General features: G+C 39.6%; 1 protein-coding gene across 1 annotated transcript in view; it reads right to left on the bottom strand.

The window, feature by feature from the left end:
• SFI1 (SFI1 centrin binding protein) overlaps positions 1-24,525 on the bottom strand; it is an 89,900-nt gene that overhangs the window by 38,009 nt on the left and 27,366 nt on the right. Inside the window, 3 exon segments of the mRNA XM_057305897.1 lie at positions 8,277-8,379; positions 9,931-10,048; positions 21,474-21,568. Of these exon segments, the coding sequence (XP_057161880.1) occupies positions 8,277-8,379; positions 9,931-10,048; positions 21,474-21,568 (316 nt within the window).

The raw sequence follows: 24,525 nt of genomic DNA, 5'->3' as shown, positions 1-24,525 counted from the left end.
TTCACCAAGACCATAAAAGCAATCAAAAGAGAATTTTCTCAAGCTCTTCCACATCTACCCACCCACCTGCCCAAAGGCTCTGCCTTCTCTCTGGCTACTCTGAATAAAGTGTCCACGCTCCCTTCAATCAAAAGTCACCCCCACTGTGGATACATCCCATCATCTCTCACCTTCTCAAGTCCCCCCTTCTGCATCATCGGTTTTCACCCTCTACTGGGTTTTCTAAAGCAGCATATGAACGTGCTACTATTTCTCCCATCCTCAAAAACAAACCCCTTCAAGGATACAACCTCTGATTGGACCCTGCACCTGCCCCTAAAACAGCAATAATCTATGCTTTGAATATGAACCGTACCGTAGATATTATCATATCAATACTGAATGTCTTGGATGATATTGTGATTATGTAGGAGAACATCCTTATTTTTAGGAGATGTAAGCTGAAGTATTTAGAGTAAACTTTAATGTCTGCAACTTTAAAGCCACTCAGAAAATGTAAGAAATATATTGATATACTTAGAGAAGCCAAACGTGGCAAGATGTTAGCAGTGGGTTAAACCAGTGAATACAGTATGTACCTTTTCTGTCATTTGATATTTTTCAAAAATAAAACATTGGCAGGAAAAGATTACGGTCATAAAAATACTTTCTGAAAGGAATAAATCGGATTCTTGAGCAAGCCACCACTAAATCACTTTGCCATGCAGCGAACACTCCAGTTCTTTCCTTTCCTTTCCAGACTCCTCAAAAGCGCAGTCTATGTTCTAACTTCTCTTCCCGCAGGCGGGCTCTCACGAACCCTCTCCCCATCAGGCCTGCTGAAACTGCTCCTCCCAAACACATCAACGGTCTCCACGTTGCTCAATCCAAGGGTCAGATCCCACTCCTCACCTTCCCTGACCTGCCAGAAGCATCTGCTGCGGCCAGTCAGGCCTGGAGATTCTCCAGGCTACCTGCACTCTCGTCTTTACACCTCCCAGGCGGGGTCCCAGGACCCCTCTGCTAGCTATACTCACTCCCTGTGTGCTTTCACGCAGTCTCAGGACTGTAAGTACCAACTGCAAGTCAGGGACTCCCAATTTACATCTCGGGTCTGGACCCGTCCTCCATACTCCCCATATATCCAACTGCCTCCTTCACAGTTCCTTGGGGAATATTCAAAAGGCCTTTCAGGCTGAAGACGTGGAGCTCAGAATGGAGCTTATTTTTTTCCGACAAACCTGCTTCTCCCTCCATCTTCCCCTTTTTACTAAATGGCCATTCCACTGTTCCAGTCACATAGGCCAGAAACCTGGAGTCACCTTGGATTCCTTCTCTGAAATGTCAGGTCTTAATTATCTATTAGCAAGTCTTGTCAGCACTACCTCCAATGTATACCCAGAATCCAACACCACCTTGCTATCATCCTTGTCTAGAATCTCACCTGGGATTTTGTAACAGCTTCTTGACTGTTCTCCCTGCTTTCGTCCTTGATCTTCTATGGTCTATTCCTAACATGACAGCTGAAACCAGGGATGCAAGCTCCCCCCAGACCCCACAATTTAGACCTATGGCTTCTAACTGCCTCGGACCAGAGTCACGTATCCCTTACTGTTTAAAAACCTGTAAAAATGCCTCCGGGAATAACACAAACTTGCCTTTCCCAAGTCTGCGGGATGCTGTTCTGCCTGAGATAACGAACACAATGTGCTGGGTTTGTATAAAAAATACTAATAACTTGCAGCTTAGCAATAGTCACAGGATGTAGAACTTTTGCCTTTGTGCTCTAGAGACAACACTGCTTATGCCATTTGCTAAGAATGCTTTACAGTTCTAGGCCCCGAAAGTGGAATGACCGGGTCCCTGAAGCACAACCACCACCTCACTACAATCACCCCAAAACCAGGAAGGGAGACGCCAGAAGGGAGAAGATGATCAAGAAGGGAACATTCTAGCTGACCTAACCCTAATCAATCAGCATGATCCACGACCCTGAGACCCTTCCCCTGAATTTCACCCTTTAAACACCCACCCCCGCTTGTAAACCATGAGGGAGTCTGGGACTTTTGAGCGTGAGCTCCCTGTTCTCCTGGGCGGCGCCACACTGGTAAATAGTCTACCTTTCTTCACTGCAAAAGCCTGTGTCAGTTTTTATTGGCTTGCTGGGCACTGGGTGGATGAACTCTCGCGTGGTTTGCTACAAAGCCAGAGCAATCCTTTCTGGTCTGTTTTGGTTATGTCACTTAAGTCTCTCCTTTTTACGGGACAGTTTTCCTCCCTGCCTTTTTCCCCTCTTTCATGCCACCAATGGAGAAACTTGGAGAAACTAGGTCATTTATCCTATAAAATGTCCCTCACTTTAGGTCCGGCTGATGGTCTCCTCAAGGTGTCTTTGACTTGTTCCCCTGATCCCTGTATTACCTGGGAACTGAAAGACAGATTCATGTTAGGCTTGGTTGGAATCATGTTCAAATTTTTAGGCAAGAGCACGTCTCAAGTGGTGCTGGGGACCTCCCATTACCTCGCATCACGAGGCACATCACAGCTGGCCGCCAGTTTGAACAACGTCAAGACTGTGCGTGGCTTCAGATGATGGCAGCCCGATCCCTCCATTTTTATTTCCCCACTGTCTTCCCACTCTGTGGTTGTTGCTTAGATCCATTTTCTCATTAGGGGTGGCAAAACAGCAATTTTCTATTTCTAGTAATCCTTCTGTAGCTACTAACCAGAATTCTGTAAAGAAGCCCACTCTCATTAACCCTTGGGTTTTGCAAAGATATAGTTTATACAGGAAAGGCAGGATAAAGTCTTGATTTTTGCTGTCACTAATTTTCAAACTGAGTTACTGCTCTAACAACCTAAATATACGACCAGTGAGTTCCTTCCCCTCCCCTCATTATATATGCACGAATTTTTACATAGGTGATGTGTTTTCAATTCACTGCAGTCACTCTTCTTCTTGACGTCCCAACTGTTCTATCATTAGTCTATGAAGGTTCTTTGGCTCCCGAGTCCTTCTGACACCATCCCATTAACCTTGGTTAATTTCCTCACTCTCCAGCACTATATTCTAGGCCTGTGATGTGCACACCCTGCTGTCAATCAGGAATCAGCCATTTCTCCAAAAAGCCTCTGCTCCTTTCAGCCAGGAAATAACAGAGCCCACAACTCAGGCACTATGAATACTAAATGCCCTATATTCCTGCTGCTCACTGCTTCTAACTTTTCCATAAATAAAATGAGAAATACATTTCTTAAGGTTAAAAAAGTCCTAAGTCCCTATTGATATTTACATTTCCAATCTCAGATTACAGAGCTTTTATTTCTTTTATATTTGTAATCTTCTCTTTGACACTGAAAATCATGATTCCTGATGACACTGCCGTAGTTACTTGCTTTATCTCACAATGTAGCTATAACAGTTTCAACATGACAATTCTAAACCTGCACTAACAATAAGACTACTGAACGCAGGTTTCACACTTCCCAGCAGTTGTGTCCTTACTAAGCATTCCACTAGGGATGAATAGCCAAAATATCGTATTTTAAAGTTACTTGAAGTAATTCTTTTCTCTATATAATCACGGCTATGAACTTAAGTTTGTTTCAATGAATTTTTAAATTCTGGGGATTGCTTTTTTTTCCTTTTTGATTTGTGTTTTTTTTTAATTATATAAAATATTTATATGGTTCCAAAGTTAAAATTGCGTAACAAAGTAAATTCACAAAAGTATTTTGTTCCCACACTGTTCCCTCCATCTCACTATGGGTAACCACTTTTTGTTAGTTTTGGATTTATTTTTCCATTAGTTCGTCTTGAAAATATTAGTGCACACACACACACATACACACACGCACCCACACAAACATACACCGCCTCTCCTCTCCAAAGGCAGCACACAATGAACCAGAGGGATCCCATTAAGAAGTAGGTGCGATCATATCGCCCTCACTGAAAGCCAGCAGCTTCTCACTTCCACTGGAATAAGAACATAAAGCCTTTATGGGTGCAGCCTGCAAGGCCCTGAGGTCTCCTCCTTATTACCTCATGACCTAGTCCTTCCTACTCTCACTCTCTCGTGCTCAACAACATATCACAAGATAGATCAAGTTCATGGATGGGATGACTCACAGTATCATAAACATGACAACTTTCCCCAATCTAATATAAAAAGTCAGTGCATTACAATAAAAGTCCTCGTAGGCTTTGCTGTGGAACTTGAAAGTCGATCCAAAAAAAGAGAGTAAAGAATAGCCAAGGTGATTTTAAAAAGAACAAGAATAAAAAAGATCATCCTTTTCCATACACAAAGAGTTAAGAGATAAGGGAGCCTGGATGACTCTGTCAGAAAAGCATGGGACTCTTGATCTTGGGGTTGTGAGTTTGAGCCCCATGTTGGGTGTGGAGATTGCTTAAATAAATAAAAGACTTAAGAGACAGATCATAGGGGCGCCTGGGTGGCACAGCGGTTAAGCGTCTGCCTTCGGCTCAGGGCGTGATCCCAGTGTTCTGGGTTCGAGCCCCACATCAGGCTCCTCTGCTAGGAGCCTGCTTCTTCCTCTCCCACTCCCCCTGCTTGTGTTCCCTCTCTCGCTGGCTGTCTCTATCTCTGTTAAATAAATAAATAAAAATCTTTAATAAAAAAAAAAAAGAGATCATAAAAGTAGGAATAGTAATAAACAGCTAGCATTTACTGAGCTTTCCATATGCCAGGCAATGCTCTAAGCACATTACCTTAATATTACATTAACATTGCTCTAAGCATATTACTTAATCCTCAACAACCCTATGAGGTACGTACTATTATTATCTACTTACATATATGAAACCTAGGTCTAGGGAGGGTAAGTAACTTACTCAGGGGTACAAAGCTAATAGGCAATGGAAGCAGAAAACTGCAAGGTCTTATGAAGAATCTGTTCTTTCTTACCTGCTTCATTAAATCACAATTAAAACAGTGCGGTACTGGCTCAAAGACAGAAATACAGACCAATGGAATGGAGAGCCCAGAACAGACCCATGAAGAAATGAGACCCTGCTCTATAATGAAAGTAGATTAATAATCAGTATAAAAAAGGTAAAGGATGGATGAATCAGCAAACAGGGCTACAACAATTAATTATCCATATGGAAGATGAGAAACTGAGACCTTTTTCACACAATTTGTAAAATTAAACCCAAGACTATTAAAGACCAAACTGTAAGATACAATAATAAATTAGGCTAGATTGGAATTAATAACATCTGTATGAAAAAAAAAAAGGCACCATAACCAAAGCAAAAAAACAAGCTATGGACTGGAAGAAAGTACCTGTCAAGCGCGTAACACTCAAAAAATGAGTAAGCACAATCTACAACTATGTCCACAAATCAGTATTAAAAAAGAAAAAGCCAAAATAACCCAACAGAGAAAAGAGTGAGGGATGTAAACCAGCTCAAAAGCAGAAACGAAATGCAAACAGCATCTGAAAAGATGCTGGGCCTCACTAGGAATCAGTGGGATACAAGTTAAACCGGCAATGGAGTTAGCGCTTCACACGCACCGCGCGGAGGACCAAATCCAGCAATGCAAGTGCCGAGGGGGCTGGAAGAAATGGCAACTGAAACGTCAGCACATAAACTGGCACTGGGAAGCACTGACAATCCTTAAAAAGGATGGAGAGATGAATACCCGATGACCCAACGATGTCACTTCTAGGAACCAGACTGAAGAATCCCTCAGACTCTTGCACAAGGATCTTTCTGCCGTACCGTTTGTAATTGCAACAATGTAATCAACAGTCCATCATGAGTATTAGTACTGACTACCACTGAAACAGAAACCACGCCTATTCAAACAACGGCACAGTGTACACGGGTAACAGATCTCTACGTACCTACAAGGATAAGCTTCAAAAATATACTGTTGCATAAAAAAAGGAAGCTGCAGAGGAAATGTACAGTCTGACATCATTCATGACTTTCCTAACTACACAAAACCATTTCTTCTCTGTGGGTATGTATGCGCACATTTCTACAAGTAAAAAGACCAGGAGAGAATGACAACCTGTGTCCGTGCAGGGGCCATCTCGGAGGAGGAACAGTGGCAGAAGGGAGGAAAGGTAGGGCTTGAGCCGTGTCTGGGCAGGTGTGGAGTATGCTAACACCTTTTAAACTTGGGTGGTGGGTACTTGGGTATCTGCTTTTATAAATGTTTTATATTTAGTGTTTCTATGTTTGAAGTACATATGCTTATAAAAATTTCCCATACCTCATGATGTCTGCCCTCTCTAGTTCAGAGATGTTTTGAGGGTTAAAAGAAATGTCTGAAGTGTAAGTTCTCAGTAAACCATGCGGTACTTATCAGACACAAGGCACTATTGCTCATAATTCACACAATAAAATCTGGTCTTAGAGTCTCACACAGCTTTTGGTCCATATCAGTATGATCTTGATAACTCACATTTTTCACTGGATTTGACTGAGTGACTCCTGGCTGTTTTATATGTTAAATCCAACCGCTAACCATGAAAACCTGCTATCACTAACCATATTCAGTCAAATCCGTTGCAAGCTTTGAAGACAACAGTCAAAAGGGAATTCTGAAAGTGTTCTGAGCAATAGTAGCACCAGCAGAATGAGTTTACATTCAAGAGCCTCAGAGCGGCTCTTTGAAAGAAAGAACACTCGCGCAGTTGTAGTGCCCTAGGAAGGAAAATCAGTCTCATTATATTGCCATGTTGACGGCATTTTCACATTTGTCAGCTTCCTCTCCTTCCTGAGATTACAAGTCTATTAAGGACAATGCAGCAGCAGGATGGGTAAAAGAATGGTTCTCCAGGTGTCAGGCTGCTTGGGTTTATACCCTGGTTCTGACCTTTGCTAGGTGTCTGACTTGTGTCCAAGTTATTTAACCTCCTTAGTTTCCATAGTAAGAATATGGGACTTTAAGAAAGAGTTGAGGGGCGCCTGGCTGGCCCAGTCAGAAAAGCATGCAACCATTGATCTCAGGGTCATGAGTTTAAGCCCCACAATGGGTGTAGAGATTACTAAAATAAATAAATTAATTAATTAATCTAAAAAAAAAAAAAAGAATGATGAAAACGAATTGAGATAATGCATGTAAAGCACTTAGTCCAGCACCCAGTGTCAGTTAGACCGCACAAATGCTGTTTGCCATTGCTGCTGTTCCTGTTACTATTATTATCACCGTCAAGAAATATCTTATTTCCTTGCTATTGCCTCTGAAGACCTCATGAGTTCAGAGGTCAGCGACTTTTTTTTCTTAAAAGTCAGATAATAATCATCGAACTTTACATCAGAAACCAGGGATGTACTGTATGGTGACTAACATAATATAATAAAAAAACATTAAAAAAAAAAGTCAGATAATAACTCTTCTAGGCTTTGTACACCACACGGTCTCTCTGTGGGAACTACCCAACTCTGCCCTTGTAGCCTGAAAGCTGCCTTGGACAATACATAAATGAACAGGTGTAACTGCATCCCAATAAAATTTTATTTATAACAGCGCACAGCAGGCCAAATATGACCTGTGGGCCAGTTTGCGGACCCCTAACCTAGATGATCGTACATGCTAATCGCATGTGATTTCCACATAGTACATACATTTGCATAGCCTATGCAACATGTTGTCAGATTAAAAAGAAATTTACTCCTATGTATAGTAACAGACACTTCTTTTTTTTTTCCTATTCCCTATTATATTCTCTGTAATTGACTTGGCAAACCCAAAATACCCAGCAGACGAAAAAAGTGACAGAAATTCAGAGTCTATCAAAGGTCATAAGAAAGCTTCACCACAGCATCGTCTTGGTAGAGAAGTGAGGCCTTTTTTACTGACCAAAAGCTAGTGGCTTCCTCTAATACAAGCAAAATTATATTTAGAAGCCAGGTTTTCTTTACAGCCTTAGTTTCTTTTCTGCCCTCATTATTTTCCAACTTGCTGTAGGAAAACAGTAACAAGGAAATAAAGAATCTACTTCTGATTCTTTAATCATATTTATAACTAATTCATAAATCCCTTCCCAGCACCAGGATTAGCAGACGCACTGTGCAAACCACTGGTGATCACATTCACCATATTCCTAATAGCAGCCTCTCTCCATTGAGGCCAGCCTTCCCTGTTGCTTCTGCCCTCTGCCCCCTGCCCAGCCCCCTTCACTGCAGGGAGGGCCCAGGACAGTGGCAGCCGCATGATGGCCAGCCTTCTGCTTGGGAGTCCAACCCCACCTCTGTGGGTGTAGGGGCTGAAAATGTGGACAGAAGATACCAAACCAGATTCAGCTGCACTCACCTGCTGTTGGAGGCTCAGGACCCTGTGCTTCACTGCTGATGCAAGCAGGGCATGGCCCACACGCACCTGCCCCAGCTGCTGCCTCCACTGGCTCCACCACACCCTGTCAAAGAACAAATCGAAGATGGAACCAGTCAAAAAAAGCCACCCAGAAAGGAGAAGGGCAGTGAGGGTTGGGCCCCACAACCTCGGCTCAAGCCAGCCATCTTGATTGACATCTGTTAGAGCCACTGCTGAAAAAAACAATCGAGAAATCGTTCTAGAAGAGCCAGTTAAGGGTTGGAAACTGATGGCTCCTAAGGTTCTAGCCTTAGAAACTATAGACATGCTCTACTGGGAACTACACAGGTTTAAAATATATATTTATGAATTACTGCCAACATTAAAAAAAAAACAGGAGATTTTACAGAATAATCTGCAAAAAACATGGCTTTTGGATTTCCTGTTTTGGCTCTTCTCTGCTTATTTTCTAATTAGCTGTAGGAAAATAGTGAGGAAAAGAGAGTCTGCAACCTCTCTTTTTCACAGAAACACTCACTTTGCCTGGTTACTCTAACCTAGCAAAATCTTTGTCCTCCTAATCTGGGCCAGGCTTAGCTGCATCACTCACTTCAAAATCTCGCACAGTCTTGCATTACTGCTTATCTTTTTAAGCATTCAGGGAATTACAAGTTCCCTGAACGCAGCCCCGGCACCCAGTGTAGTACCAGAAACATTTAAAGCTCCCAATAAACATCACTGAATAAATAAAGCACTGGGTGATATACGCAAGTAATGAATCATGGAACTTTACATCAAAAACTAGGGATGTACTGTATGGTGACTAACATAATAAAAAATATTATTAAAAAAAAGAATTTTTAGGTATACTGATGTTCTGGATACTGCGCTAAATACTTCAGATATTATCTCTTCCATGACAACCCTGAAAGACACTTAATGGTGTGCCTGTCCCACACATGAGGAAAGTGAAATGTGAAGAGATGAAACGACCCAACACTGCACGTCGGAACATGGATTTGAGCTCGTCTGCAAAGCTTCTGCCCTTATCCATACTACACAGAGGGTCTAGCTCTTTTGAGCTTTTAATATGCTGCCATTCAGGACACCAAAGGACTACCAGAGATAGCGTACAGAGGGATCAGTCCCATTATAAAGCAGCTCACTGTTACACAAGTCTGGCTTTCAAAGTCCTCTAACTCATGTCTCTCTAAAGTGTGGACAGTGCTGACAAAACGCTGTGCACGGCAGTTAAGAGCATGGGCTTTGGCCTCAGAAAGGTGGGTAGGTGAGCCCTATTTTGCCAAATACAACTGTTATGAGCTTGGGCAAGATACTCAACCTTTCGGAGACTGTATCTTCATCTTTACAAAACAGTACTTAGTTTAGTTTATGGTGACGATTAAATGAGACTTTACGTTAAAAAAAAATCACACACACAAAACCCAGGGTTTAGAACACAGTAAGTACTCAATCGGTGTTACTTCTGATTGTGTGAAAACCTGATCGTATAGTTGAACAAGTTGTCAATAAATATTTATTAAGCATCGATTATGTTCGAAACACTGTTTTTAAGGTGGGTTTTAATACTTCGTAAAACAAGGCTGAGGTAAGATGGCGGTGGCTGATCTGTGGGGCAAAGGAGCGCACTCACCACAAAATACTTCGTTGCCTGAACTCCAGGGCGGTGGTCTGCATCTGAAGTTTGGTTCTACGGAAAACCACGTAGATCAGCCAGGACTTCCAGGCCTGCCGCATTTTTTGCTTTGCGTCTAGAGGCAACAAAAAGATTTTCAAAAAGGAGTAGGGAGAGCTACATTACTCTGACAAAAGCTCATGGGCTCTCTATTCATCCCTCCTTTTGAAGATCTAAATTCCTCCTGCCTTCGAGTGCCCCCTGGTGGAAAAGTTGTGAAGCTCTACAAAATAAATAAGGACGCAAGGACACAAGAAGGGCTATGTAAGTGATGACATTTACAAAACACAGGAAAATCAATATACTGCGCTGCTCAGAAATCTTTTGTTCTAAATCCCTTATTTTTAGAGATATGTTCTGTAATATTTACAGATAAAATGATGTGAATAATAAAAAGCAGAGAAGTGAGACTGGTCTGAGTTGGCAATTGTTGAACCTGGGTGACAGGTACATGGAGGTTCATTATTCCAACTTTCAATTTTGTAGATATTTAAAATTTTCCACAGTATAAAGTTAAAGGAGAAGAAGAAATCACGTCATAAAACTTGATGTCTGAAACAATAATTGTAAAGTAGAATAAGCAAGACATAAGAAAAGGACACCATCTATATCTGCTTGGAAAACAGAATGAAAAGGAGCAGTAATGATCCTGGAGAAAACAGACTTTACTAGATACAGGAACTGCAAAGGTCCACAGGTCTCCCTTTGCAGTAAATCCCATTTTCATTATCAAGTCATCACTAATGAAATAAATTTCTCTTCTTTTTTAGAACACAAAGGAGAAAACAAAATTATGTCAACCATTTTCAGGACATTCTCCAAAGTGTGGTCAATAGGATGGGAGCTATATTTATATTTCACAGCAACTGACAAGTCAAGTCAAAACATGAACTTAACATGTAGCTTCCTCAGGCCCCTTGGGGGCCTGCTGTGGTTTAGAGTTTAGAGTTTGGGTTTAGAGTTTTGGGTTCCTGAGCAAGACAAACGAGGTTTGAATACTGACCTCGTCACTGAGCTGAGTAACCTCATACAAGTTCCTCATCTGCAAGATGGTGCCTTCCTTAAAGGTGTGTTTGCCAAGAGCAAATGAGATCATCAATGAAAAGTGTCTCCGATAAACGCAAGCTGTTATTTTCTGAGGGTGGTACCCAAGAATCTGCATTAATGGTCTCTGCCATGATTCTGGACAATCTGAGAACCACACTTCGCTAAGGCCTGAAAGTACTTGTTACTTTTTTACTTAACAGTGGAAGAGTGACTGAAAACTATAGAATACTCACAAAAGAAACTGAGGAAGACACAAAAAAATGGAAAAATGTTCCGTGCTCATAGATTGGAAGAATAAATATTGTTAAACTGTCTATGCTTCCCAGAGCAATATTCAATTCAAACATTCAATGCAATCCCTATCAAAATACCATCATTTTTCACAGAGCTGGAACAAATAATCCTAAAATTTGTATGGAACCAGAAAAGACCTTGAATAGCCAAAGGAAAGTTGCAAAAGAAAACCAAAGCTGGGGGCATCACAATTCCAGACTTCAAGCTGTATTACAAAGCTGTAATTATCAAGACAGTATGGTACTGGCACAAAAACAGACACATAGATCAATGGAACAGAACAGAGAACCCAGAAATGGATCCTCAACTCTATGATCAACTAATCTTAGACAAAGCAGGAAAGAATATCCAATGGAAAAAAGATAGTCTCTTCAACAAACAGTGCTGGGAAAATTGGACAGCCACATGTAGAAGAATGAAACTGGACCATTTTCTTACACCATACCCAAAAATAAACTCAAAATGGATGAAAGGCCTAAATGTGAGCCCGTAATCCATCAAAACTCTATAAGAGAACACAGGCAGCAACTCTTTGACCACGGCTGTGGCATCTTCTGGCCAGACATGTCTCCAAAGGCAAGGGAAATAAAGGCAAAAATGAGCTACTGGGACTTCATCAAGATAAAAAGTTTTTGCACAGCAAAGGAAATAGTTGATTTTAGTATCCAAAATCTATAAAGAACTTACCAAAACTTAACACCCAAAGAACATATAATCCAATCAAGAAATGGGCAAAAGACATGAACAGACATTTCTCCAAAGATGACACAAAAATGGCCAAAAGACACACGAAAAAATGCTCAACATCACTCCGCATCATGGAAATAAAAATCTAAACCACGAGATACCACCTCACACTTAGCCAGAAAGGCTAAAATTAACAAGTCAGGAAACAACAAATGTTGGCGAGGATGCAGAGGAAGGAGAACCCTTTTATGCTGCTGGTGGGAATGCAAGCTGGTAAAGCCACTCTGGAAAACTGTATGGAGGTTCCTCAAAAAGTTAAAAATAGAGCTACCCTACAAGCCAGCAATTGCACTACTAGGTATTTGCCCCAAAGATACAAATGCAGTGATCTGAAGGGGTACCTGCACCCCAATGTTTAAAGCAGCAATGTCCACAATAGTCAAACTGTGGAAAGAGCCCAGATGTCTATCGACAGATGAATGGCTAAAGAAGATGTGGTATATATACAAATGGAATATTACACAGCCATCAAAAAATGAAATCTTGCCATTTGCAGTGATATAGATGGAACCAGAGGGCATTATGCTAAGTGAAATAAGTCAATCAGAGAAAGACAATCATCATATGATTTCACATATGTGGAATTTAAGAAACAAAGCAGAGGAGCATAGAGGAAGGGAGGGAAAAATAAAACAAGACAGAATCAGAGAGGGAGACAAACTGTAAGAGACTCTTAACCATAGGAAACAAACTGAGGGTTACTGGAGGGGAGGTGAGTGGGGGGGATGGGATAATTGGGTGATGGGCATTAAGAAGGGCACATGATGTAATGAGCACTCTGTGTTACACACGACTGATGAATCACTGAACTCTACCTCTGAAACTAATAATACACTATATTAATTAACTGAATTTAAATAAAATTAAATTTAAAAAAAACAGTGCAAAAATGAACAGACATTCCCTGAGGTCTGTGGGCATGGTCTGAGACAACTGTCACACGTCAGAAAGAACTCTTCTTTTTTTAAAAGATCTATTTATTTCTTTTAGGGAGAGTGCCCGCACGTGCACACAAACGCAAACATGGGGGTGAGCAGAGTCTTAAGCAGACTCCATGCTCTCATGACTCTGAGATCATAACCTTGAGCTCACAATCTGAGTCAAAACCAAGAGTCAGACACTTAATGGACTTCAGCCACCCTGAAGAATTCAAGTGACTATTCTTTCTACTCCATAATATAGCTGTATTTATTATAACTGCAAATAACATGAGATAGCAGAATGCATATTCCTCAAATATGGAATATTCACAAGATAAATGTCCTAAAACAAACAAAATAAAACAAACCTTAACAACTTTAACAGAACTGAAATCATACTAAGTCTGTTCTCTCATTCCTAATGGGGTAAACTAGAAAATTAATAAACATATTTTGAACTACTTCTATAAATATAGAAGGGTATTAGAAAGTCCCCAATATAGGACTAACCACACTTCTAGATAATCTCTGGGTCAAAAAGGAAGTCTTAATGGAAATTAGAAAACATTTCTCAGGGACACCTGGGTGGCTCAGTTGGTTAACCATCTGCCTTTGGCTCAGGTCATGATCCCTGGGTCCTGGCATCAAGTCCCACATCAGGCTACCTGCTCAGCAGAGAGTCTGCTCCTCCCTCTGCCTGCCACTCCCCCTGCTTGTACTCTCGCTAGCTCCCTCTCTGGCAAATAAATAAAACCTTTAAAAAAAAAAAAAGGAAAGAAAACATTTTTCACTGAATGAAAACAGAATTGCAAATATTAAAATCTGTGGGGTGCAGTCGAGCTGTGCTTAAAGGTAACTTTCTTAGAGTAAATGTTTGTGTTAGAACAAAGGAAGACCTCAAATCAATAATCTCAGCTTGCATCTTAAGAAACTAGAGAAGAAAAAAGCAAACTAAGGGGCGCCTGGGTGGCACAGCGGTTAAGCGTCTGCCTTCGGCTCAGGGCGTGATCCTGGCGTTATGGGATCGAGCCCCACATCAGGCTCCTCCGCTATGAGCCTGCTTCTTCCTCTCTCACTCCCCCTGCTTGTGTTCCCTCTCTCGCTGGCTGTCTCTATCTCTGTCAAATAAATAAATAAAATCTTTAAAAAAAAAAAAAAAAAGCAAACTAAAACCAAACCTTGCAGAAGTGAGAGAATATAAAAACAGGAACAGAAATCAAGGAACTTGAAAACAGGAAAACAACAGAAAATGAACGCAGAAGATGGTTATTTGAAAAGATGGATAAAACTGATAAAGCTCTTCAGGGAAATTCAAATCAAAACCACACTAAGATACCACCTTATGCCAGTTACACTGGCAAAAATTGACAAGGCAAGAAACAACAATTGCTGGAGAGGATGTGGAGAAAGGGGATCCCTCCTACATTGTTGGTGGGAATGCAAGTTGGTACAGCCACTCTGGAAAACAGTGTGGAGGTCCCTTAAAAAGTTAAAAATTGAGCTACCCTAAGACCCAGCCATTGCACTACTGGGTATTTACCCAAAGATACAGACGTAGTGAAGAGAAGGGCCATATGCATCCCAATGTTCACAGCAGCATTGTCCACAATAGCTTAATCATGGAAGGAGCCAGGATGCCCTTCCACACATGACTGAATTAAGAAGTTGTGGTCCATATATACAATGGAATATTACTCAGCTATCAGAAAGAACGAGTTCTCAACATTTGCTGCAACATGGGCGGCACCGGAGGAGATAATGCTAAGTGAAATAAGTCAAGCAGAGAAAGACAATTATCATATGATTTCTCTCATCTATGGAACATAAGAACTAGGAAGATCGGTAGGGGAAGAAAGGGATAAAGAAGGGGGGGTAATCAGAAGGGGGAAGGAAGCATGAGAGACTATGGACTATGAGAAACAAACTGAGGGCTTCAGAGGGGAGGGGGTGGGGGAATGGGATAGACTGGTGATGGGTAGTAAGGAGGGCACGTATTGCATGGTACACTGGGTGTTATACGCAACTAATGAATCATCGAACTTTACATCAGAAACCAGGGAGGTACTGTATGGTGACTAACATAATATAATAAAAAAACATTAAAATAAAAAAAAATTTTTAAAAACTGATAAAGCTCTAGCCACACTTAAACCAAAAATAGAAGGCTAAAGACATAAATGATCAAATATTAGGAATGAGAGGAGCTATCACTACAGACCCTACAGACATTAACATTATAATGGAATACTTCAAATGACTCTATACCATAAATTCAACAACATATTTAAAATGGACCAATTCTTTGAAAAACAAATTACCAAAACTGATTCAAGAAGGAAGAGGTAATCTAAATAGTCTTACATCTACTCAAAAACTTGAATTCAAAGTTCAAACTTCTTCAACAAAGAAAACACCAGGACCAGATGAGTTCACTGGAGAATTTTACCAAATATTTAAGGAAGAAACAATATGAATTCTATAAATCCTTTTTAGAAAATAGAAGACGATGAAACACTCCCCAACTCATTCTATGAAGCCAGTATTACCCCAAACCAAAATGAGACAAAGACATTATAACAAAAGAAAATACAGGCCAATATCCTAATGAACACAGATGTAAAAATCCTCAACAAAAAAATTAGCAAACTTAACCCAGCAATATATACAGAATGGCATTAATCTGAGGTTCAAAATTTGAAAATTGCTGTTTCACCAAATTAGTAGACTAAAAAGGAAAAGCAGTGAATCATCTCAATAGATACAGAAAAATCATTTGATAAAATTTAATGCCCCTGATAAAAATGCTCAGAAAACTAGGAATAGAACATCCTTAACCTGACAAGGAGATCTACAAAAAACCTACAGCTAACATCATATTTAATGATTAAACACTGAATGTTTGTCCCTTAAGATCAGGAACAAGGCAAGGATGTCCACACTGACCACTCCTATTCCATATCTTACTGGAAGCTCTAGCCAGTGTAATAAAAATAATCTGGAAAGGAAGGAATAAAGCTGTCTCTGTTCACATATGACTTAACTATCTGTATAGAAAATCCCATGGAATCTACAAAAAAGCTCCTATAAACTAATAAATGAACTTAGCAAGCTTGCAGGACATACAAGATCCATACGTAAAACCATAGAACTTTTAGACGAAAACACTGGAGAAAATCTTTGTAACTTTGAAGTAGGTGGAGTTCCTAGATACAGTATCAAAAACACATTCATAAAACCAAAAAATAATAAATTGGACTTTATCAAAATTAAAAATTTTTGCTTTGCAAAGACACTGTTAAGAGAATGAAAAGACAAGAAAAAGAGAGAGAGAGAGAGACAGAGAATGAAAAGACAAGCCACAGTCTGGGAGAAAGTACTTGCTAATCATGCTTTTCACAAAAGACTTGTAACCAGAATATATTTTTAACAAAACTCAACAAGAACACAAACAACCAATTTTAAAGGACAAAAGATCTTGAACAGACTCTTCACCAAAAAGAGAGATATAAATAGCAAGTAAGCATAGGAAAAGATATTCAACATCCTTAATCATTACATAAATACAAATTACAACCTTAATGAAATACTTTCACACACCTATCTGTATAGTTAAAATTTTATTTTAAATGGCAATACCAAGTGCTGGTAAGATGCAAAACAAGGAGAACTCTCATAAATTGCTGGTAGGAATGCAAAATGGTACAGTCACTTTGGGAAACAGTTTGGCAGTTTCTTATAAAGTTAAATATACACCTATTGTAAGATCCCAGCAATCCTATGCCTAATCACACTAGATAATTATGCCTAGATAATCTACCCAAGGGAAGTATTCACATGGAAAACTAGATAAAAATGTTTATGATTTATTATTCATAGTTGTCTAAAACTAGAAACAACTCAGATGTCTTTCAGTCAGGAAATGGATAAACAATATACTCCTACTGTGCAGTGTACAGAATACTACTCAGCAATATAAAGAAACGAACTACTGATACATGCAACAACTTGGATGTATCGCAAATGCATTATGCTAAGTGAAAGAAGGCAGTGTCAAAATACTACCTACTGTATGCTTCCCCTTATACGGCGTTCTAGAAAAGAAAAGTCTCTGGTGATAAAGAACTGATCAGTGGTTGCCAGGAATCAAGTGTGGAGGGAAGGTGTATTAGAGAGTTGGCACAAGGTCAGGAGTGATGGAACTTGCTGTCTCTTGATTGTGGCGGTGGTTACACAACTATGCATTCCTCAAAATTCAAAGAACTATACACCAAAAAGATTCTTATAAAGGAGTAAGTATAAATTAAAAAGGAAACAACAAAACATAAGCAACTTACCAGCTAAATACCGAAACCATGCACCTGGTGCTATAACTAAGAAGCCTTGGAACAGCTTCTTACCTTCTGGGGAAACAGACAAGGGAAGAAAGAACCCACTGTGCTGGGGGAGAGAAGGGAACGCTACATGGGGAAGATGATATTTGAAATGGGCCTGCTGGAGGAACTGCAGGGGCAAACATGGAAAGATATGGAGGCGCACATCCAGTGTGGCAAGGGCGTAGGGTGTATGGAAGGTACAGAAGAGAAAAGGTGAAGACCTCGTATGCTATACCAAGGAGTGTTGACTTTATCAGCAAAGAGGAGCCAAATGAATTTGTATGTACAGGAGTGACATGATCTTATCTATGTCTTACCACTATTTTGGCCACGTGGACAGTGAGAAGGGAGAGAAAATAAATGCAGGGTGATGAAAGAAGAGGAATTATAAAACTCTGGGGGAAAAGAGGAGGATCGATACGGCAATAGTGAAGAAAAGACGAGCGCAAGTGACACATCGGAGAGCCATATTATATGCGTAGATGAATGATGTGAGGCATGAGGAATGGATAGTCCACGCCTCAGTAAGGTTTCTCACTGAGCTAGGAAAAAGTAGGAGGAAAAGCAGATCTAAATGTGGGGCAATTGACAAGCTGTATTTGGAACTTGCTGAGTTTGAGGTATCTGCAAGGCATTCACGTGAAATGGGTATGAGGCAGCTGCTAACGCAGGCTGCACTATCATTCTGAAACTCAGTGCCTTTTTCTCTTAGACTCCCAACATGGGTTTCTGGACTCAACGCACAGAGGAACCAGATACTGACCAGAGCTAAACTGGCCACAAGATCACCAAGGGGCAACCTGGACAAGGAAGACCAGAAGTAAGCACTGCAACCTGACACATGACAACTAGACAGACAACTGCTCCAGATGCTGTGGGAGGGCAAGAAGAGCCAGTTCACAGAAATCATGCTTAAATGAGTTGGAGGTGCCAAAACCATGCCATATGGAGAAAAAGGGATATGACTATATAGGAGATACGGCAGTTCTTGCTCAGAGATAGAGATTCTGGATAATAAGAAACGGGATCAAACAAATGTTCCCTTTGACTTGGAGTTATTTTCTCTCAGAGATAATGTATTTGTCTTCCCCAAGAGCTTCTGTAAAAGTAAATGTGGGCTCTCAGGAAACTAGGAAAAAAGAGAGGGGCCTTCCTCAACTTGATAAAGAATATCTACAAAAAGCCTGTATCATACTTAATGATGAGACACTCAAAATTTTCCCACTAAGATCATGTACAAGGCAGAAATGACCCCTCTCAACTATTCCTTTTCTTTTTTTTTCTCTAAGATTTATTTTACTTATTTTAGAGAGAGAGAGCGCGTGCAGGGAGAGGGAGAGAGAAACAAGCAGACTCTGTGCTGAGTGCGGAGCCCAACACAGGGCTTGATCTCCTGACCAACCGTGAGATCAGACCTGAGCTGAAACCAAAAGTTGGACACTCAACCGACTGTGCAACCCAGGCACCCCTCAACTACTGCTTTTCAACATTATAATAGACATTCTAGCTAATGCAACAAGACAAGAAAAAGCAGTAAGAGGTATAAAGATCAGAAAGGTGTTCACAGGTGACACAACTGTCCATGCAGAGAATCTAAAAGAACTGACAAAACAAGCAAAAAAAAAAAAAAAAAATGCCTGGAAGTAATAAGCAATCCATAGCAAGGCTGAGATGCAAAGTTAATATACAAAAGTTAATTGCTTTCCTATATACCAACAATGAGCAAATGGAATTTGGAACTGAAAGCACAATACCATTGACATTAGCACCCCCAAAAATAAAATACTCAGGTATAAATCTAACAAAATATATACAATGTCAATATGAGGAAAACTGCAAAACTCTGATGAACAAAATCAAAGAACTACATAAATGGAGGGATATTCCATTTTCATGGATAGGGAGACTCCGTATTGTCAAAATGTCACTTCTTCCCAACTTGATATATAGATTCAAAGCAATCTTAACCAAAATCCCACTAGGTTATTTTGTGGATATCAACAAACTGAGTCTAAAGTTTACATGGAGAGACAGAAGACCCAGAATAGCCAACACAATATTAAAGGAAAAGAACAAGGTTGGGGAATGACATTACCGGACTTCAAGACTTACTATAAAGCTACAGTAGTCAAAACAAAATGGTATTGGTGAAGGAACTGACAAATAGATCAATGGAACAGAAGAGAGGACCCAGAAACAGACCCATGTAAATACAGCCAATTTATCTTTGACAAAGTAGCAGGGGCAATACAATGGAGCAAAAACAGTCTTTTCAACAAATGGTGCAGAATCAAATGGACTTAGACATTAAAAAAAAAAAAGAATCTAGACACAGATCTTACATTCGTCATAAAAATTAACTCAAAATGGACTACTGACCTAAATGTAAAACACAAAACGATAAAACTCCTTGACAATAACATAGGTGAAAAGTCAGATGACCTTGGGTATGATAACACCACCAAAAGCATGATCCATGAAAGAAAAATTTGATGAGCTTGGGGCGCCTGGGTGGCACAGCGGTTAAGCGTCTGCCTTCGGCTCAGGGCGTGATCCCGGCGTTACGGGATCGAGCCCCACATCAGGCTCCTCCGCTGTGAGCCTGCTTCTTCCTCTCCCACTCCCCCCGCTTGTGTTCCCTCTCTCGCTGGCTGTCTCTATCCTGTCGAATAAATAAATAAAATCTTTAAAAAAAAAAAAAATTTGATGAGCTGGACTTTATTAAAATTTTTGCTTTGCAAAAGACAATGTAAAGAGATGAGAAGACAAGCCACAGACTGGGAGAAAATATTTGCAAAAGACACAGTTGATTAAAGATTATTATCCAAAATATACAAAGAATTCTTAAAACTCAACAAAAAAACAATCCAATTTAAAAAATGGACAAAAGACACCTCAGCAAAAATATACAGATGGCAAATAAGCATATGAAAAGATGCTCCATGTCATATGTCATCAGAGAATACAAATTAAAACCACAAGATACCACAACACACCTATTAGAATGGCCAAAATCCGGAACACTGTCAACACCACATGCGTAAGGATGTGGAGCAACAGACACCCATTCATTGCTAGTGGAAATGCACAATAGTACAGCCACTCCGCAAGACAGTTTGGCAGTTTCTTACAAAACTAAACATACTCTTATCATATGATCCAGCAATTGCCATCCTTGGTATTTATCCAGAGGAGCTGGCAACTTATGTCCATACAAAAACTTGCATATGGAAATTTATAGCAGCTTTATTTATAACTGCTGAAATTTGGAAGCAACCAAGATGTCCTTCTTAGAAATGGATAAACAGATTGTGGTACATCCAGACAATGGAGTGCTATTCAGCACTAAAAAGAAATGAGGTATCAAACCATAAAAAGATATGGAGGAACCCTAAGTTCATATTAGGTAAAAGCCGCCAATCTGAAAGGGCTATACACTATATGATTTCAATTATAGGACATTCTGGAAAAGGCAAAACTATGAAGACAGTAGAAAGTTGCTGGGGGTGGGGTAGATCTGGGGGTGGGGTAGATGGGTGCCTGGGTGGTGCAGTCGGTTGAGCGTCCAACCCTTGGTTTCAGATCAGGCCATGATCTCGGGGTTGGGAGACTGAGCCCTGCACTGGGCTCCATGCTCTGCGTGGAGTCTGCCTGAGAGTCACTCTCCCTCTCCTTCTGCCCCTCCCACTCGTGCTCTCTCTCTCAAATAAATAAATCTTAAAAAAAAAAAAAAAAGTTCCCAAGTGGAGAAGATGAGCTAAATAGGCAGAGCACAGAAGATCTTTAGAGCAGTGAAAATACTCTGTATGATACCATAATGATGGATACATGTCCGCAGAAGGTACAACACTAAGAGTTAACCCTAGTGTAAACTATGGACTTCGAGTGATTATGATGTGTTGATGTGGGTTCACTGTCACAGACGTACCGCTCTCGTGAGAGATGCTGATAGTGGGAGAGACTACGCATGTGTGAGGGAAGAGGTATATGGGTAATCACCGTATCTTCCCCTTAATTTTGCACTATGAACCTAACTAAAACTGCTCTCAAAAAATGTGTTCATAAAAGACAATCAAATAAACGGAGGCATTTTCTTTAGACGTGTACTTCCTTTTCTCACCATGATTCTCAGCTCTAAGGTACTTGTTCCTCATCTCCTGCTGCTGATGCACATAGGTCCTCCAGGTCTGGAACATCAGGTTGTACAAGTGATATCTGAGGAGGGAAAAAAAAAAAAGCAAATGGCATTTCTTTATTTTTTTAAAGTTAGTTTATTTATAATCTCTACACCCAACATGGGGCTTGAACTCATAACCCCGAGATTAAGAGTCTCGTACTCCACAGACTGGAGCCAGTCAGGTGCCCCAACTGGCATTTCTTTAAACCAAAAAAAAACCTCCTAATTCAATATACCCAGTCCATTCTGTACTCAGAAATTAACATGGAGGCTTCTGATCCAAGAAAGCCATATCTATATCCTAAGCTAAAATTTTATTTCCCATAGTCACAGTGAACCCTATTCTCCTTGATGGACAGTCATTCTCCTCACCTCACAGTATCACTAAGGAAAAATAGGCTTGAATTATCTGAGAATGACTTCACCTTCAGCATTCACAAAGCTGTGACATTTGGAGTAGCAGTCATACCCTTATCACTTTAATCATCCACATTATGAAAACGTTACCTCTCCTCTGCACTAAACATGGTCAATGATACTTTTGTCTTTTCCTTCTCCATACACTATACACATTAAGACTGTCAGTCCCTCCATATTTTCACTATCCCATTTCCTAAGACTTGATTTGATACTCTATAAGCTTATTAGAATGATTCAACATTGTCTTTACTTTATCTGAAATATCCACAAATCAGAAACCCTGACCCAGGGGCGCCTGGGTGGCATAGTGGTTAAGCGTCTGCCTTTGGCTCAGGGCGTGATCCCGGTGTTATGGGATCGAGCCCCACATCAGGCTCCTCCGCTATGAGCCTGCTTCTTCCTCTCCCACCCCCTCTGCTTGTGTTCCCTCTCTCGCTGGCTGTCTGTCAAATAAATAAATAAAATCTTAAAAAAAAGAGAAAAAAGAAACCCTGACCCAAAGAACCTAAATAAAGAAGTGATTATGACAGTAAATACTATTTTTAAAAGATACAATGTGTAAGATACATTAATTTTTTATTGTATAAAAAAGGTATAAAATGTGTATTTGATATAATTCCAATTTTTACTTTTTCCTCTACTTATACTTGGGAGTACCAATATCAAGATTTAGTTTTTTCTATTTCTATTTTCTTAATGTCCCATATTGGGCATTTATTTTCTCCTATAATCAATAAAAATTAAAGCAACTTACTATTTTAAAAAAACAGAACACTCTTAGCAATTATACAGAATTGAGAATCAGTGAGAAAACCCTATTCAAATCATTAACATGAGCAACAAATAATAGTTACTTAAAGAGGTGTCTCTGTGTGTGTGCCCATATGCACATGTGCTTGGGTTTAATTTAGGACTTTGATCTTACTTATTCTAGAAAGAATTTGAAGAAAAAGAGAATAGGATTCAAAACTCTTCTCCAATCACTGTGATCCATCACATTAACAGAATGAAAAAGAATCACAGGATCACCTCAATAGACACAGAAAAAGCATGTGACAAAACTCAACAACCATTCATGATAAAGACATTTAACAAATTACAGATAGACCAAACATATCTAATAAAGGCCATATATAACAAGCCCACAGCTAACATCATACTCAAAGGAGAAAGGCTGAGAGCTTTTCCTCTAAGATCAGGAACAAGACAAAAGTGTCCACTCTCACCACTCCTATTCAACATAATACTGAAAGTCCCAGTCAAAGCAATCAGGAAAGAAAAACAAATAAAAAGCATCAAAATTGGAAAGGAAGAAGTGAAATTGTCTCTACTTGTAAGCGACATGATTTTATATATAGAAAATCCTAAAGACTCAGACCTAAAGCTATTATATTTAATAAAAAATTCAGTAAACTTTGCAGGATACAAAATCAACACACAGAAATCAGTAGCATTTCCATACATGAACAGTGAACTATCTGAAAAACAAATCAATTCCATTAACAACAGCATCAAAAACAATAAAAAAATTCTGTAATAAATTTAACCAAGGAGGTGAAAGATCTCTATTCTGAAAACTGCATAACACTGACAAAAGAAATCAAAGACAAAAATAAATGGAAAGGTATCCCGCGTTCAAGGATTAGAAGAATTAATACAATTAAAATGTTTTTAAATTATGTAATTTAATTACATAATTAAATGTTAATATTAAAATATTATTAAAACAATTAAAATAATACTACCAAAATCCATCTATAGATTCAAGGTAAGCCCTATCAAGATTCTAATGGCATTTTCTACAGAAGTAGCACAACCCTAAAATTTCCATGGACCCACAAAAGACCCAAAACATCCAAAGCAATTCTGAGAAAGAAGAACAAAGCAGGAGGCATCACACTTCCTGATTTAAAGCTGTACTATAAAGCTATAGTAATCAAAGCAGTATGACACGGACATAAAAACAGACCAATGGAACAGAAACAAACCCAAGTATATATGGTCAACTAATATTTGACAAAGGAGCCAAGACTACTCAATGGAGAAATGACAATCTCTACGAAAAATGGTGCTGGGAAAATTCAATACTCACGTATAAAAGAATGATACTAGACCCCTATCTTAAACCACTCACAAAAATTAACTCACAGTGGGTTAAAGACTTAAATATAAGACCCAGAAACCATGAAACTCCCAAAAAGAATACAGGAAAAGAGCTCCTTCACATGGGTCTTAGCAATGATTTTTTTGATATGACACCTAAAGCACAAGCAATGAAATCGAACATAAACGAATGGGACTACATCAAACCAAAAAACTTCCCCACACCAAAAGAAACATCAACAAAGTGAAAAAGATGACCTACGGAATGGGAAAAAATATCTGCAAACCATATATTTGATAAAGGGTTAATATCCAAAACATATGAAGAACTCCTACAACTTGATGGCAAAAAAACCTCCAAATAATCCAATTAAAAAATAGGCAAAGAAACTGAATAGACATTTTCCCAAAGAAGATATATATATATATATATGAAAGGCCAACAGGTTCATGAAAAGATGTTCAACATCAC

This window comes from Ursus arctos, unplaced genomic scaffold (genome assembly GCF_023065955.2).
Source record: "Ursus arctos isolate Adak ecotype North America unplaced genomic scaffold, UrsArc2.0 scaffold_34, whole genome shotgun sequence".
Classification (NCBI taxonomy): Eukaryota; Metazoa; Chordata; class Mammalia; order Carnivora; family Ursidae; genus Ursus; species Ursus arctos.
This window is presented reverse-complemented; position numbering and strand designations above follow the sequence as displayed.